Raw genomic sequence first — 18,438 nt, 5'->3', positions numbered from 1 at the left:
ACAAAGCTTGAAAAAGTTCACTTGTGTTATCCAAGATGAGTAGAAATTATAAGTGGGTGAGTTGCATAAGATGCAGAAATTACAATTATTTATTTTTCAAAAATGTGTAATTTTCCTTTTTTTAAAAGTTTAGTATATGCGCGCATGCTTCTCTGCAGAGCTAGAAAGCTCAGTACATGAAAGGGATGAAAAAGGTGTATTAAAGGATGAATGTTGTCTGCGTGTGTGTTTGTCCCTGCGCACGTGTGTCTGTCCCTGCGCGTGTGCGTGTTTGTCCCTGCGTGTGTGTCTGTCCCTGCGTGTGTGTGTTTGTCCCTGCGTGTGTGTGTCTGTGCCTGCAAGTGTGTGTGTCTGTCCCTGCAAGTGTGTGTGTTTGTCCCTGCAAGTGTGTGTGTTTGTCCCTGCGGGTGTGTGTGATTGTTCCTACATGTGTGTGATTGCCCCTGCATGTGTGTTTTTGTCCCTATGAGTGTGTGTGTGTGTGTTTGACCCTACAAGTGTGTGTGTTTGACCCTGAAAGTGTGTGTGTGTATGTGTTTGACTCTGCAAGTGTGTGTGTTTGACCCTGCAAGTGTGTGCCTGTCCCTGCATGTGTGTGTTTGCCCCTGCATGTGTGTGTTTGTCCCTGCGAGTGTGTGTGTTTGACCCTGTGGGTGTGTGTGTTTGTCTCTGCGAGTGTGTGTGTTTGCCCTGCATGTGTGTTTGTCCCTGCATGTGTGTTTTTGTCCCTACAAGTGTGTGTGTTTGACCCTGCAAGTGTGTGTGTCTGACCCTGCAAGTGTGTGTGTGTGTTTGACTCTGCAAGAGTGTGTGTTTGACCCTGCAAGTGTGTGTGTTTGACCCTGCAAGTGTTTGCCTGTCCCTGCATGTGTGTGTTTGTCCCTGCGTGTGTGTGTCTGTCCCTGCAAGTGTGTCTGTCCCTGCAAGTGTGTGTGTTTGTCCCTGCAAGTGTGTGTGTTTGACCCTGCAAGTGTGTGTGTTTGTCCCTGCAAGTGTGTGTGTGTTTGACCCTGCAAGTGTGTGTGTTTGATCCTGCAAGTTTGTGTGTGTTTGTCCCTGTGTGTGTGTGATTGTCCCTGCATGTGTGTTTGTCCCTGCATCTGTGTTTTTGTCCCTACGAGTGTGTGTGTGTTTGACCCTGCAAGTGTGTGTGTTTGACCCTGAAAGTGTGTGTGTGTGTTTGACCCTGCAAGTGTGTGTGTGTATGTGTTTGACTCTGCAAGTGTGTGTGTTTGACCCTGCAAGTGTGTGCCTGTCCCTGCATGTGTGTGTTTGCCCCTGCATGTGTGTGTTTGTCCCTGCGAGTGTGTGTGTTTGCCCTGCATGTGTGTTTGTCCCTGCATTTCAGGCATAGGATCCCTCACATCAAATCTTTCGCAATATGTCGATTTCTTCTTACAGTCATACGTTTCCCAGTTACCCTCCTATCTAAAAGACTCGACTCAATTACTCAACATCCTAAAAGATATATCTTGGGAAGAAAACTTCCTTTTAGTAACATGTGATGTAAATTCCCTATACACAAACATAGATCACCAAAAAGGGCTTAAAGCTATAAAATTCTTCTTAGACAAGGATCCAAATTTAAATAAAGAACAAAATAAATTCCTAATTGATTGTATCCATTTTATATTATATAACAACTCTTTTTTATTTAATGAAGAGATTTTTCTACAACACAAGGGGACTGCTATGGGCACAAGGTTCGCCCCCAGTTATGCTAATCTATTCATGGGTTATTTTGAACATAATTACATAAATTCTAGCCCATGGGGGGCGAACCTTGTGCTATATTACCGCTATATAGATGACCTATTTATAATTTGGAAAGGCGAACCTGAACTTCTAGAATTATTTCTAGAAGACTTAAATAACAACATACTAGGCCTTAATTTCACTCATGAATTTAGCACAAACTCAATTCACTATTTGGACCTAGAAATAGAAATTAAAAATATGATGATTACAACCAAAACCTTCTTTAAAAAAACAGACGCCAATAACTACATACACAATAAAAGCTGCCACCTAAATAAATGGAAAACAAATATCCCCAAAAATCAATTCACCAGAATCAGGAAAAATTGTTCAGATATTAATCAATACTCCACCCAATCAGAAACTTTAAAACAAAGATTCATTGAAAAAAGATATAACATCCACACTTTGGAGAAAACACAATTAGAGGTAAAAGAAATGGATAGGAACTTGATACTCGCACCAAAACAAAAATCAACACCTAACCAAAACAAAAACGATCCCTTATTTATTCCTTTTATAACGCAATACAACTCACAACATCATGAAATCAAAAAGATTTTAAACAAACACTGGCATTATATTAAACATGACCAAATTTTGGGACATAGATTGAAAAATAATCCCGACATCATTTTTAAAAAAGCAAAAAATCTAAAAAACATACTATCACCAAGTGAATTCAAAAATAAGGAAATTCACAACCCCAATACATTCGATCTTAATAAAGAAAAAGTTGAAGGCTTCTTTCCATGTATATCCTGTAAATCATGCAAACATAGTAGCAAGATTAAAACCCTGAAATCTAATAATAACAACCAATATATCAACATCAAGGAAATCATACAATGTTCAGATAAGAATGTCATTTATTGTTTACAATGTTTATGTGGTTACCAATACTTTGGCCAAACGAGCCGTATGCTCAGAGACCGCATAAGAGAACACCTTCACCATATCGAACATAAATCAACTAGCACCAATCTATATAAACATTTTACTGAATATCATAATGGCAATATCCACCACCTGAAATATTGGGGAGTCAAAAAAGTTTTCCTTAATCCCAGAGGGGGAAATCTAGAAAACCTCCTACTTAGAAAAGAAGCGGAATATATTTACTCCTTTAAAACTTTATATCCACATGGATTAAATATGGAGTTTGATTTAAACTTTCTGATCTAAAACTTTTAAATTTAAACATTCCTATATCTACATATATTCACAGAGGAATATATCATATTACATCAACGTTTCGAAATTTGTCGCAAATTTTACACACCATTCAGCAACAAAACAGCAAAATAATTAAAGCATTTTTATGCGGATGCAAAAATTCTAAGTTATCACATATGTCCTAAAACAAAAACACCCCCTTCTTTCCAACTCACAATTATATTTAGTTTATCTTCTCCTATTCACAAATTTAAACAGTATATTTCTATCATCTATAGAATGTTTTTAGAGGGCGCACACACAAACTAAACACACATTCAGATCAACTATGTTTAAAAAATTATGAGTAGCTTTATATGTTAAAAGTTTCATTCTAACTGACGTTATTATATCATTCCACAAATCTGTACTACAGCTAAAAATTGTAACCGAACACTCTGCTCAAATATCTGCACAAAGATTGGTCAACTAAGACTCTGTAATTAACCAATCAGGACCTACCTACCCCTTTTTAAAAAGGACCGCGAACACTCTCAGAGGCATCTTGATAAAGGCACCCGCCGAAACGCGTAGATCTGCCCACCTGAGTGTGCACCCTCTTTGACAGTTTATGCCCACACTGTGGGACAAGAACTATCTTCCCTTCAACGGATTCAGCTATATCTAGCGCTTGAAATATTAAGCGCAAAAGAAGAAAAACACCGGACAACAGACAGAACTGCCTCTTAGAGACTCCTGCAAACCCTGAACAACCACCAGCAAAAATCATAAGGGTAAACAGTCTCAGAGACCAACGGATATTCCCAATCAAACTCCTGCTAAAGATTGAGAAATTTTCAAACGCTATAAGCCTCTTAGAGACTCCTGCAAACCCTGAACAGCATACTAGCATAAAATAGGGTATACAGTCTCAGAGACCAACGGATAATTCAATTTGAAACCCCCCACGAAAAATTGAGGAACTTTCAAGCACCATAACAGCGTTAAAACGGCTAAGATTTTTCTTAAGCACAACCATTGGAGATATACATTGTATCAGCCTCTTTTAAAACTTTGCAACTCCTAACAAAGGAAATAGAAATAGAAACAAATCTACTGCTTGTTCATATTTACCTCCAAAGCTACAAAAAGCAAGATCGTCAATTTTAAGGCTTTAATTACTCCAAACGTATATTGCCTCCGCAACGGTTTTTTATAACCCCATAAAGCTAAAAAGCCTTTTACACTCAAGACAAAATCGTGAGTACTAGAACAACAATAATACTAAACTTTTAAAGCCTCAAAAGAGACCGTATAGACCACAGAAACAAGCAAAAAGTGTACAATATTTTAGCAACTATTTTCTATCTTCAATTATTGTTATTACAAATTGTATATTGTATATTGTTTTATATGTCTTAAAGTAATAGAGCTCTATACTTTTATTATGCACATGTTTTAAAGTGTTTTAAAATAAATATATTATTTTTTCAACCATAACGCTTAAGCATAAACTCTTATTTAGGTTACACAGTAACATACTATCACCACCAATTATACCTTTATCTCCCCTCACCTTGGTTATTGCGCTTCATTCTTTGACAGTCGTTTGAAGGAACAACTGTCACACTTGTAGGGTTTAGAGCGTGGTTATATTAACCAATTTTCCCCAAACATTAACACTCACCAGGTGCACTCACTCTAAACTTGTTTTTCACTGTGTCTGTCCCTGCAAGTGTGTCTGTCCCTGCAAGTGTGTGTGTGTTTGTCCCTGCAAGTGTGTGTGTTTGACCCTGCAAGTGTGTGTGTTTGTCCCTGCAAGTGTGTGTGTGTTTGACCCTGCAAGTGTGTGTGTTTGTCCCTGCAAGTGTGTGTGTGTTTGACCCTGCAAGTGTGTGTGTTTGATCCTGCAAGTTTGTGTGTGTTTGTCCCTGTGTGTGTGTGATTGTCCCTGCATGTGTGTTTGTCCCTGCATGTGTGTTTTTGTCCCTACGAGTGTGTGTGTGTGTTTGACCCTGCAAGTGTGTGTGTTTGACCCTGCAAGTGTGTGTGTGTTTGACCCTGCAAGTGTGTGTGTGTATGTGTTTGACTCTGCAAGTGTGTGTGTTTGACCCTGCAAGTGTGTGCCTGTCCCTGCATGTGTGTGTTTGCCCCTGCATGTGTGTGTTTGTCCCTGCGAGTGTGTGTGTTTGCCCTGCATGTGTGTTTGTCCCTGCATGTGTGTTTTTGTCCCTACGAGTGTGTGTATTTGACCCTGCAAGTGTGTGTGTCTGACCCTGCAAGTGTGTGTGTGTGTGTTTGACCCTGCAAGTGTGTGTGTTTGTCCCTGCGAGTGTGTGTGTTTGTCCCTGCGAGTGTGTGTGTTTGCCCTGCATGTGTGTTTGTCCCTGCATGTGTGTTTTTGTCCCTACGAGTGTGTGTGTTTGACCCTGCAAGTGTGTGTGTGTGTGTCTGACCCTGCAAGTGTGTGTGTGTGTGTTTGACCCTGCAAGTGTGTGTGTTTGACCCTGCAAGTGTTTGCCTGTCCCTGCATGTGTGTGTTTGTCCCTGCAAGTGTGTGTTTGTCCCTGCATGTGTGTGTCTGTCCCTTTATGTGTGTTTGTCCCTGCATGTGTGTATATGTCCCTGCATGTGTGTGTGTTTGTCCCTGCATGTGTGTGTCTGTCCCTTTATGTGTTTGTTTGTCCCTGCGAGTGTGTGTGTTTTACTCTCTGTGTGTGTGTGTGTGTGTGTCTGTCCCTACTTTTGACTGTGTGGGTCTATATCTGCTCCTGCAATTGCATGTGTGTGTGTATCTGTCCATGCATTTGTTTTTGTCTGTCTCTGCATGTGTGTGTGTGTGCGTGTGTCTATCCCTACCTTATGTATCTGTAAGTGCCTTACTCTCTATATGCTTTTTTGTGTGTGTAAGTGTGTTTATCCCCTGCCTCACTGTATGTTTCTATCCCTGGGTGTGTGTGTCTGTTTATGTCTTTCCCTCACTGTGTCAGCCTATCTCTGTGCCTGTGTGCCTCTTTGTGTGTTTGTATACTCCTTCCTATGTATGTTTCTGTTTGTAGCCATCCCTGATTCTAATTTCTCAGCAGTGTCTGTCTATGTATTTGTATGTAGTGTGTGTCTATTACTGACTGTGTTTGTCTATGTATTTGTATGTAGTGTGTGTCTATTACTGACTGTGTCTGTCTATGTATTTGTATGTAGTGTGCGTATTACTGACTGTGTCTGTCTGTGTATTTGGATGTAGTGTGTGTCTATTAGTGACTGTGTCTGTCTATGTATTTGTATGTAGTGTGTGTCTATTACTGACTGTGTCTGTCTATGTATTTGTATGTAGTGTGTGTCTATTAATGACTGTGTCTGTCTATGTATTTGTATGTAGTATGTGTCTATTACTGACTGTGTCTGTCTATGTATTTGTATGTAGTGTGTGTCTATTACTGACTGTGTCTGTCTATGTATTTGTATGTAGTGTGTGTCTATTACTGACTGTTTCTGTCTATGTATTTGTATGTAGTGTGTGTCTATTACTGACTGTTTCTGTCTATGTATTTGTATGCAGTGTGTGTCTATTACTGACTGTGTCTGTCTATGTATTTGTATGTAGTGTGTGTCTATTACTGACTGTGTCTGTCTATGTATTTGTATGTAGTGTGTGTCTATTACTGACTGTTTCTGTCTATGTATTTGTATGTAGTGTGTGTCTATTACTGACTGTTTCTGTCTATGTATTTGTATGTAGTGTGTGTCTATTAATGACTGTGTCTGTCTATGTATTTGTATGTAGTGTGTCTATTACTGACTGTGTCTGTCTATGTATTTGTATGTAGTGTGTGTCTATTACTGACTGTGTCTGTCTATGTATTTGTATGTAGTGTGCGTATTACTGACTGTGTCTGTCTGTGTATTTGGATGTAGTGTGTGTCTATTAGTGACTGTGTCTGTCTATGTATTTGTATGTAGTGTGTGTCTATTACTGACTGTGTCTGTCTATGTATTTGTATGTAGTGTGTGTCTATTAATGACTGTGTCTGTCTATGTATTTGTATGTAGTGTGTGTCTATTACTGACTGTGTCTGTCTATGTATTTGTATGTAGTGTGTGTCTATTACTGACTGTGTCTGTCTATGTATTTGTATGTAGTGTGTGTCTATTACTGACTGTTTCTGTCTATGTATTTGTATGTAGTGTGTGTCTATTACTGACTGTGTCTGTCTATGTATTTGTATGTAGTGTGTGTCTATTACTGACTGTGTCTGTCTATGTATTTGTATGTAGTGTGTCTATTACTGACTGTGTCTGTCTATGTATTTGTATGTAGTGTGTGTCTATTACTGACTGTGTCTGTCTATGTATTTGTATGTAGTGTGTCTATTACTGACTGTGTCTGTCTATGTATTTGTATGTAGTGTGTGTCTATTACTGACTGTGTCTGTCTATGTATTTGTATGTAGTGTGTGTCTATTACTGACTGTGTCTGTCTATGTATTTGTATGTAGTGTGCCTATTACTGACTGTGTCTGTCTATGTATTTGTATGTAGTGTATGTCTATTACTGACTGTGTCTGTCTATGTATTTGTATGTAGTGTGTGTATTACTGATTGTGTCATTGTATCCCTGACTATGTGCGTCTATCTCTACCACTCTGTGTGTCTGTGTCCATACATGCTGTGTGTAATTTTATGTCGATTTCTGCCTCAGCTTGCCTCTCTCTGAGGAAGAAATATCTCTTTTCAAGTAAGAGAACGTGTTTATATTATGTTTAACATTATTATTTTATACAAATAGATTTTTGTTTCTTGATACAACTGTATAACAAATAAGTATAACTGCATTTTAAAATTAAATGTACACCGTTCCCAAAAAGTACAAAAAGTGGTCTAGTCGTTATTTTTGTTGGGTTAGAAGCTGGGCATAATGACACACACTAATATACCTCATGTTACTATGAAGTATTACCCCTTATTATTCACTCATGTATTTCTATACAACACAATTACATTTTTAAAGTGCAGTGCACATATATTAAGAGTTGTCATCTCACCTTCAACCACCAGCTGGACGTGCTTCTCAAGGGGGCTTGGTAGATATTTGTGTTGAACTTTGCAGGAAAAAGACTTAGATTTTTCCATCTCTGTGTATGGTGCAGATATATTAATGCTGTATGTGCCATCTATATTCTGGTTACTGACCAAAACAGAACTGTTCAGCACCTTTCCATCCATTAATAATGCTACAAAGATATCTTTTGGGTAGAACCCAGTGACTGAGCACAGCAGCTGGTCATCCAACCTCTTAATATTGCTGATTATTGGAAGCTCTGTAAGATAAGACAAACACATTAGACATTGCCACCAGATATAGATCATGATCTTACTTCATATGACCTACGTTTTGCTTAAAGGGACATAATACTCATATGCTAAATCACTTGAAAGTGATGCAGTATAAATGTAAAAAGCTGACAGGAAAATATCACCTGAGCATCTCTATGTAAAAAAGGAAGATATTTTACCTCACAATCTCCTCAGCTCAGCAGAGTAAGTTCTGTGTAAAAAGTTATACTCAGCTGCTCCCAGCTGCAGGTAAAAAAAAATAAAAAAAATGAAGAAATGAACAGCAGCCAATCAGCATCAGCAGTGCTGAGGTCATGAACTCTTTTACTGTGATCTCATGAGATTTCACTTAACTCTCATGAGATTTCATAGTAAGCTGAATAGGGAAATAATATGAGAGTGCACAAGGCTCATCCCCTAAGCTGTCCCAGGACAGACACACTAAAATGCTGCTTAGAAATCCTTTACAATGGGAGGTGGCTACTGAGGAACTTTTGAGGTAAAATATCTTTCTTTTTTACATAGAGATGTTCATGTGATATTTTCTAGTCAGCTTTTTACAGCTATGCTGCAGCACTTTCAAGTGTTTAAACATTTGGGTATTATGGCCCTTTAAACACACTGCAGGAGTAACCTTAAAGGGATATAAAACCCAATTTATTTATTTTTAATGATTCAGATAGAGCAGCAATTTTAAGCAACTTTCTAATTTAGTCTTGGGGGTCAATTTATCAAGCTCCGTATGGAGCTTGATTCCCCGTGTCGGCATTTATCGATGTGCGACGGACATGATACGTTGAATCATATCATGTCTATCCGCACATTAATAAATTGACCCCTTATTATCAATTTTTCTTTGTTTTCTTGGTATCTTTATTTGAAAAAGTAAGAATGTAAGCTTAGGAGCCGGCTACATTTAGGCACCAATAAGCAAGCGCTACTCAGGTACTGTACCAAAAATGGTCCAGCTCCTAAGCTTATATTCCTCCATTTCAAATAAAGATGCCAAGAAAATGAAGAAATAAACAATAGGAGTAAATTAGAACGTTGCTTAAAACTGATGCTCTATCTGAATCATGAAAGAAAAAATTGGGGTTTCATATCCGTTTAATGGAGCAAAATGTTCTAATGTGCTAGAACTTTTTATTATTACACTACTGTTTGTACAGACCTATGTGTTTAACACCTGGAAAGGTGTTAAGCACCCTATAAAATACGCACACTGCTGATCCTGTGATGAACAGAACTCATGAATGACAGCTATGTATATTTGCCACCCGTGAATGGCTCAGCAGCCATGTTCAGGAATGGACCATTTTCACAGTTTTTTATATCTAGACAGTGCTAGTCCATGTGTTATATAGATAACATTGTGCTCACTCCTGTGGAGTTATTTACGAGTCAGCAATGATTAGCTAAAATTGAAGTCTGTCAAAAGAACTGAGATAAGGGGGCAGTCTGCAGAGGTTTAGATACAAGGTAATTACAGAGGTAAAAAGTGTATTTATATAACCATGTTGGTTATGCAAAACTAGGGAATGGGTAATAAAGGGATTATCTATCTTTTTAAACAATAAAAAAATGTAAGCATACTGTACCTTTAACAGCTTTGCAAAGGTTTAAATATGCAGGTCTGCTCAAGCAATAGTGTAATGATAATCATAACTGCACATAATTATCTGCAAACAACAATGCAATGATACAATTCTGTGGTACATTAGAGCATTCTATTATTTCTCCTTTATTCATTTTATTTCTTCCTACCATTATATATGATAAATCTAAATCACAAATGTTATTAAGGACCTCTGGGAGTTCTCATTTTGCTGTTGTCAGACTTACAACTTACAAAGTATAAAGGCGTAACCACAGATGTGTTTATACTGCATTCTCATATAACTAATCACAGGAAAAACGATATCATTATATATAGAAAGAAAAACATGTAAAAATGTCTTTGCTACAAATCAGTTGCTAGAATCTATCTCCATATTGTCTCTTTGTTTAGTGTCTTTTCCTAAATATTTTTATATTTATTCTTGTGTCAATATTTACAGGGTGTATAAGAGCCTCATTTCATTATATAATTCTGCATTCAAGCCCATCAAACTCTCTCAAACTGTCTCATTGTGAGACACATTGTGGCTCAGTTGTATGTTGATATATTTAAAAAAAATTTAAACAAGAATAAATTGTTCTTGTATTAAACATAATTAACTATATATCTATTTCATATTTTCAGATAATTATGTTAGTGTGTGCTTGTTTTTCTGTTTTCTTACTGAATATAGTTACTACGGACTTCTATACAAATAACATTTTATTTTAAACAAGCTTTATTAAACAACCATACATTTGTACAAAACATTAGTACTGAATAATATATATCAACAGTAAATAAAAGGGAATATTAGAACAGTCAGGTATCAGTGCCCAGTCCTGCAAAACGGAATCTCAAGGCCTGTGGTCAGATACAAACATCCATATGTCCCATAGGATGTAATAGGGATTGCAGTTTCTGCAAAAGTGTGCCAGCATCACCACTCATATGTGATATTAGCATGGGGGGGGGGGGGGGTCTGTAGATTAAATGTTCCTACACAACACAGACAGTGTGTTCGCTAAAACCAAAAAAGATTTTGGTGTAGGTGCACTTCAAATAATGCACACTTTTAATATTTCACACTACTGGTTATATTTCCCCTTTTAAATACAGTTTACCCCCATGGAACTCCCAGCAAACCTCACAAAATGCCTATATCTACATGTCTGCAATCTATCTACCATTCTAATTAAGAAAAAAAAAAGAAAAAAACTTTCCTATTAAAACTATAGGAGCTGTGTGTATACATGTATATACAATGTTTCATTTATATGTATTCAATTGAACAATGTGATACTATGTATTTTAAATATTGTAGTGATTTTATACAGTTGTTGTTTTGGCGTGTTATATTGTTTGTTTCTTTACAATAATATTTATGTTTTGTTATATACATATGTTAACAAAAAAACAGTATCGGCAAATGTATAGTTTTACATAACTGGGCAATGTTTAACACTGCAAAGTTAAACAAATGCAGCTATGCAAAACTGGAAACTCACTGCCATTGTGTTATAGAACATATTTATATCATGAAAAATAAATATTATTGTTAAAACAAACAATATAACACACCGTAACAAAAACCTGTTCAACATCAATACAATAATTAAATTAAAATAATATTAATTCCAAGAGAAAAAAACATATAAATAAAAATGTGTATATACAGTACATATAAAGCATCTCTATACTATTAACCCCTTCTATGCCCTTACCCCCATGTACCCTAACCCCCCTATATTTTTTAAATCAGCCAATAGAATTTACTATATTTCTATTGGCTGATTTTAAAAATCACTTTCTATTGGCTGGTTTGAATTTTTTTTTTTTTAAATTATCCTATAGGAATGCCAGCACACACTTAAAAGGGGTAAACTGACATAAAAAATTCAGTGTGCTACCGGACAGCATGAAGAATGGAGCATAGAAAAAAGGAGCGCTAGCACTGACAAGGATCACCGCCGCCAGATTAGTTTCACCCCCACCACTGGAGATGATCCACAGTCACGGAGGAACTGTCGCCGGGTATGACAACTGCTGACATCAATGACCTGGAGGACCACTGCTGACATTGCCAAGAACATTGTGGATTTTTTGGGGGGGGTTCATTGCAAGGTCCATTTGGATGTACAACTGAGGAAGAAAAGATGAGGATCCATGGTTTATTTTTTGTGGCCTTTCATTTATTTTTATTTTTTTTGTGCCATTTTGCGAGTAATGGTAATGTTCTGCTTGCTTGGATCAATTCAGTGACATGACATAACCACTCCTGTTTCCAATATTTTGGGATTATTATTTTTTTGCACCATTAAGCTTATACAATAACAAACTGTGTTTTGTTGCGTCCTTGAGTTTAGGAAGCGCATAGTACAATAAAATATTAGGGTCTTTCTGGATAGCTATTCCCAGAAGTTCAGACATATAGTTGAGCAGTTCTAACCAGAAATTTGCCAACCTATGGCAAGACAACCATATATGAAGCATATTTCCTTCCTGTCCACATGCCCACAAGCATGTGTCACTGGATGTAGGGTAAATTAATTTTATTCTAGAAGGTTAAGGTAACATCTGCTTTTGGGTTTATAATGCATTTCTTGTTGTGCAGATGAAACTGAAGCTTTCTTAGCTTTGCCTGGTTACAAACCACAACCCAACCACCACCAGTATGTATTATATACCATCAACCAACCACCACCCTCCAACACTGATCACCAACATTTTAGAGAAAGTATGTCAAGAAGTTATGCCAATCAAAGCTTTCAGACTTAATACTAAAAGGTTAAACATACTGTAAAGTATAATTAAAACAAATTACTGTGCAGTGCATTTACATCTTTCAGACAAGTCATGATCCCTGATATCCAACATATCTTGTAATCATACAATTTGTTTCATCTGCAGCTAGAGATTCCGGGTAGAAGCATGCAAATGAAGTTCATACAGGTTAACATTTAAGCCTCAATTACATTCTATTGGCAATTTGCTCCTGAAAATGTTTTTTTTTTTGCTTTCTGACCGAATAGAGAGCTGAGTTTCTTGAGTGATCACAATGCTACATTGTTTTGTTTGTTAAAACCCTGTTGACGCAAATGCGTTTTCAGCAGAAAAGCTCCTGAAAAGGACGTTTCATGTGTAAAGTACCTCTTTTCAAAATAGAAACTGGGAGGTCTCCTGTAACTGAAACATACAATAGCCCATTCACACCTTTAAGGCTACAGAAATGATCTTTTCACAATCTATTTATGTAACCCCTTTGTTCACTAGCAAAGGAAAATACTAATTTGCATGTGTGGCATTTATCACATTACATCCTCAACACTTAGTAACCATATGAATGTCATACGTATCTTGGCATGATTATCACTAGCAGTACTGGTGTCTTTTAAATCAGCCTTTTAAAGGAGATCACTTAATCTCAACTTTCATAGCTATAATTAACTAATGCAATCTGTTTCCATCCACACCACAGCTAACCCATCTAAATGCATCTTTTAGGTTGTCAGGATGAGCAGACTGTGCAATGTTTTTCTATCTCTATATGATCGCTTTGCAACTTTCACAAGTATTGTTTTAAACAATATTTATTTCTATTGTTTGCTAAAGCACTGTTTCCATTTTGGTGTGAACAAAATGGCAACTATAAGTTTCCATGCAAAAGACTAATGATATAGTTTTTTTAAATGCAAATCGTGACCCTGCTGCCTGGCTACTTTGTATCTTCCTGTGAGACCCTTAAATAAGATTGTGCCTTTGTAAACAGGTTTATATAGGGGACACGCCTCTATGCACACTAGAAAACCAGTGAACAGCCTGTCCATCCTAACAACTTAAAATGTTTAGAAGGGTTAGCAGCAGTGGAGGCTCCTCTTTATGTGCACACCCGCACGTGAATCCCCAGTCAAAAGAAGAAGAAAAAAAATTCTGAAGAAAATATAATTTTTGCAATAGCCCCCTATTGGAAAAATTATATTTAATTTATACCCCAAAAAAGTGAAATCAAAAAAGTTTTTTGTCGTAAAATATTTTTTTTTCCTCCACTGTTTTTTTCTTTATTTAACCGCACATGCAGTAGAGCCTACATGCCTTTGTCATTAGCTACCTGTATTGCTTTTCATGCAGAAGCTGAGATGCCACTCCCACCCTCCAACCCATCCCTATACTGGCTTAATCGCACAGTTCAGCCTGTGCAAGTGAGCCATGCTTTGTGTCGTTCCCCCATCACAGGAGCATACTGGGAAATTTCATTAGTTTCTCTTTTATCTCGGAGCGTATACACGCCTCTTGGACTCCGTTTCCCGGCGTTCACTCGGAAGTTCGGAACTGTGAGCATGTGTTAGGTGGTTGCATTCTGTGTCCATTTAGTTTTCATCATGTCGTCTGACTCCAAGATCGGACCGTCCATCATAAACAGCAACCTATCCTGCCTTGGTGCAGAGTGTGAGCAAGTGAGTGAATGCTTCAGAGTGGGGCTGATTACCTGAACCTGGATGTGATGGATGGGTGAGAGTTGAGGAGGCAGGGGAGCAGTTAATGCATCATTGCTTTAAATGAACATTACAGAAAATGTAAAGTTAATAATTATTATTCCACTCTTGTATAATGAAAAGTATGTGCTTGTGCTTTCATAGCTTTTATGTTTAGTGGGGTACAGTGCAGTGCTCTGATGGTGTGATGTAAGAAATATAGGAATATATTTAATGTTAGAGAAATACATTATATTTTATTATAGTTGAGCTATGTAGTCGAAGCAGTATGGTTACATGGAGAATGATGGTGACTCCCAAGAAATAAAGTTACCAGATATAAGGATAAACATTTTTTTGGTTATGAGATATATATATATAGTGAACTCCCATTTGAATAACCCAAGAGCCACCATTGGTTAGCAGTGGTGCGGATGGAAGCAGATTGCAATATTTAGTTATAGCTATGAAAGTTGAGATTAAGTGATCTCCTTAAAAAGGCTGATTTAAAAGACACCAGTACTGCTAGTGATAATCATGCCAAGATACGTATGGCATTCATATGGTTACTGAGTGTTGAGGATGTATTGTGATAAATGCCACACATGCAAATTAGTATTGTCCTTTGCTAGTGAACAAAGGGGTTACATACATAGATTATGAATAGATCATTTCTGTAGCCGTAAATGTGTGAATGGGCTATTGTTTTGAACTATAAAAATCTGATTTAAAAGACACCAGTGCTGTTAGTGACAACCAAAGTGGCAATATTAACTATTAATATAATCTAGCTGTAGATGATATCACATAGTCAGCACATCTACATATCTATATGTCCCTATACATATGTAAATGTTTTCCCCTGTTCCCTGTATATAGGCTCTCTAATAGGGATTAATGGAGCTTTAATGAATCAATACCCTGTATGTTAATTACCCTCTAGAATGTCTTCAGTGACCATTTCAGTGGCATATGTGCAAGATAGCAGACTGTTTGAAAATAGCTGTGAAATAGTGTTAAAGTTGCCCAAAAAGCCATTTCGAGGACTTTTCAAGTGCTTAGAGGTGGAGAATTTGTAAAGCCAAAAATGGTCTGGAAAAGCTGTTGAACCTTTCGGCTTCATAAGGAAAACAGGACTTTTATCGAGGATCCGAAATCCTTTTTGTGAATGCAGGAATCAGTCAAAAACGCACTATTGTGATCTCGCCAAATTGATAAGTAGCCTTTTTGGCCCACAAAAGAACTGAAAAAGCTGCTCCCCATAGATTGTGATAGAGGCCATAATATCTTAAAATTTGCTTTTTACATAAGAACAAACAAATCTATATACATTGTATACACCCTAGTGCCAGATAAAGTGTCTTTAGGCTACCTCTTACCATAAACAGTCAGCTGGATTTGTCTTGTTTGGGTTTCTGGGCTGTAAATAGCTGTACACGTATAACTTCCTTCATCTGAGGTACTAACATTTTGAAGAACCAGAGTAGCATTTCCTTTTCTGGCTTCTTGGTCATTGAACACCACTCTTGCGTTGGAGCTTTTCTTCTTATTGTTCCAAGTGAGAATGTCTTGGCCTTTAAATTGCCACACAAATGCTAAATAATTAACATTCAGAGCAGAATCTTTCACAGTGGAGGTACAAGGAAGGGTAACATCAGATCCCAATTCTGCGCTAAGGGATGGAGGAACATTGACATCTAGCACAACTCCCACTGGAAAAGAAACAACAATTTTACACATTGTCCCATATAAAACCTGAGTATATAATGTTTTGAAAGCAGTAATAAATGTTGTTCACGTACAACCTCCTTTTTATGCCAAACTAAAATCTATTTTTAATCTTATCACAATAACAAGAGTATTGCAATATGCAGTGATATCTTTTTTTATGGGACTAACATTAGATAGTAAATCACAAGCTTTCGAGTTATACCTCCCATCCTCTGGTCTGAAGCAATATTAATCAATATGATAGAATTTGTTCATTGATGTCTTGGAAAGAAGGGGGGTTGTAGAGAAAGGTGGTGGGAGAGATCATGAGAAGTTAAGGGGGTCATAATTAACAGAAGACCAGTCTGAAAAAATCATGGGGGTTAGAAAATGACAAGAAAAACACACACTATCAGGATAAATGCTGAATAAGCTTAGAACAGAGAATAGCATGCTGAGATATACTGTATGTTAGGAATTATTGTTAGCGTAAGTAGCGCCATCTTGTTCTTGGGCGCCATTTTGTCTTTGGCATCCATCTTGTCTGAATAATCTTTATTATAAGTAGTTTATTCTCTAGTGAGAAATATATTTTTGTTATTGGTTTCTGCAAAGCTAGTTGGCCTTGTAGTTGTTCTTGTCAAAACACCTGGAAACCGCTATCTCTATAAGATGTTCAAATAACCTTGTGTTCATCCTAGATGCACTCCTTATTATGACTATAGAAATATTGTTTAGAGCTAGTAACTTTCCTGAACAACACTGTGTATCACTGTGTAAAATGACGCGGCCATAACGTGTCATCAAGTTAACCCTGTACACTGTAATTGGTGCCTATAAGACATGTTGTGTGTCTTTCAATAAATAGAATAGTGTTAGATCATTGCTGCATGGTCTGAATTACTGTTCTCTGGACGTCCTTATCAGATAATCGTCATCTCCAGGTGGTACAGTGGGCCCGAGGCTTAGGCCTGACCTGACACCCCCCTCCTGAAACCAACACCTTACAGTTTCTGGTGTCAGCTCGTGGGATTTAAACGGGGTAAGTGGATGAGTGTTTTTTTACTCTACTTTCCCTCTGTGAATCTGAACCTAAATTTAGTTGGTTTTATTTTTTGTAATAGGTGTTGGTAATATATGATAAAGGGTTAAAAGGGATTCCTGCAGTAAAGACAGAAGCAGGGTTTGTGCAAAGGTTTGAGTCCTGTCGGCACTTGTGATAATCCCTCTAGACAGGTTAATAGTCCTGTTCTAGTTTAAGACAGATATTGTAGTCCTGTCTGTTGAAGCGCGCAAGATAAAAGTTGGCATGCACTTGACGTGAGGGTCTTATATCCCCGTGCAAGTTGCCATCGCTTTGTGACAGTGAGTTTGAGTCTCACGTGTGTTGAAGTTGTCCATATCCATTCCTATAATAGAGTTTTGTTACCCACCTGGAGCTGATGTTTGATATTTGATGCTTTGCTTGCATGCTTTTAATTGCTGTGCTGTGCTGTTGTGACTGTGCATTTTAGCATTGCTGCTCTTATTTGCATGTAAAATATTGATAATAAATGTGTGTTCGAAAAGGAGAACGTCATTGCATTTTTAATGTCTACAAAGGGGTTAACAGAAGTATTTCAGAAGCAGAGAGACATCCACTCGAGAAAGGGAGGGGATCATTAAAAAAAAAAACTGTCAGTAAGCACTGCTGTGTAGATTCAAAGAGAAAACTCTGTGTTAAAGAATGTTGAGGGCAAAGAAGGGGGGCCACCGAGCGCACACACAGATCACATAGTCAGAGAACAGAAAAAAAAAACTGTTACAGCAGCTCCGTTTGTAAAACTCTTTTCTCTCTTTGTTTGCAGTAACAAAACATAGATTTTGTGCATTTGATGTGTCATGTGATGGTTTGTCGGTTTTCACTGTGTCTGTTATCACGTGTAAAAGAGTTGTTTAAAAAAAAAAAGTAGAGGATGTTTTATCCTGTTTGAAATGTGTTTTTCTCAATTTGTGGGAAAATGGCCATTCTCTGCAAATTCGGACACTTTCAAATACATTTTAAATTTGGTGGAAAGTTAATCTTGTTGTATTTTGATATGTCTTTGGTATGTTATGAAATATTTGTTTTCTGGAGAAGGAAAGAAAAAAAGGGAGTGAATTTCTGGTATGCGAGATGAGATGAGCTTGTGTGTGTGTATTGCTGTAAAAATGACTTTGGTGCTGTATGGTAATTATTTAAGCTAGTTTATTAGCTAAGAAATCAGACGTTGTGATGAGGTATTTGAAGTTTGCTTGTTATAGCTTTATAATTGTATTTTAAATTCAACAGCATGTTTTAAGTATGTGTGTTATTAATAGCAGTTTTAGTTTTAAGTGATAATTGTTGTACGCAAATAAAAAAAAAAAACTGTCCACCTGTTGCGGCATATA

The 18,438-nt window shown here is 37.2% G+C and overlaps 1 protein-coding gene across 1 annotated transcript in view; it reads right to left on the bottom strand.

Annotated features, from left to right (window-relative positions):
- LOC128641642 (uncharacterized) overlaps positions 1-18,438 on the bottom strand; it is a 108,607-nt gene that overhangs the window by 53,691 nt on the left and 36,478 nt on the right. Inside the window, exons 2-3 of the mRNA XM_053694178.1 lie at positions 15,696-16,028; positions 7,956-8,231 (exon numbers count right to left, since the gene is read on the bottom strand). Of these exons, the coding sequence (XP_053550153.1) occupies positions 7,956-8,231; positions 15,696-16,028 (609 nt within the window). The remainder of the gene's footprint in view (positions 1-7,955; positions 8,232-15,695; positions 16,029-18,438) is intronic.

The sequence above is a fragment of the Bombina bombina genome, chromosome 11 (genome assembly GCF_027579735.1).
Source record: "Bombina bombina isolate aBomBom1 chromosome 11, aBomBom1.pri, whole genome shotgun sequence".
NCBI classification, from domain to species: domain Eukaryota; kingdom Metazoa; phylum Chordata; class Amphibia; order Anura; family Bombinatoridae; genus Bombina; species Bombina bombina.
The sequence above is the reverse complement of the archived record's forward strand: the minus strand, read 5'-3'. Positions and strand labels throughout refer to the sequence as shown.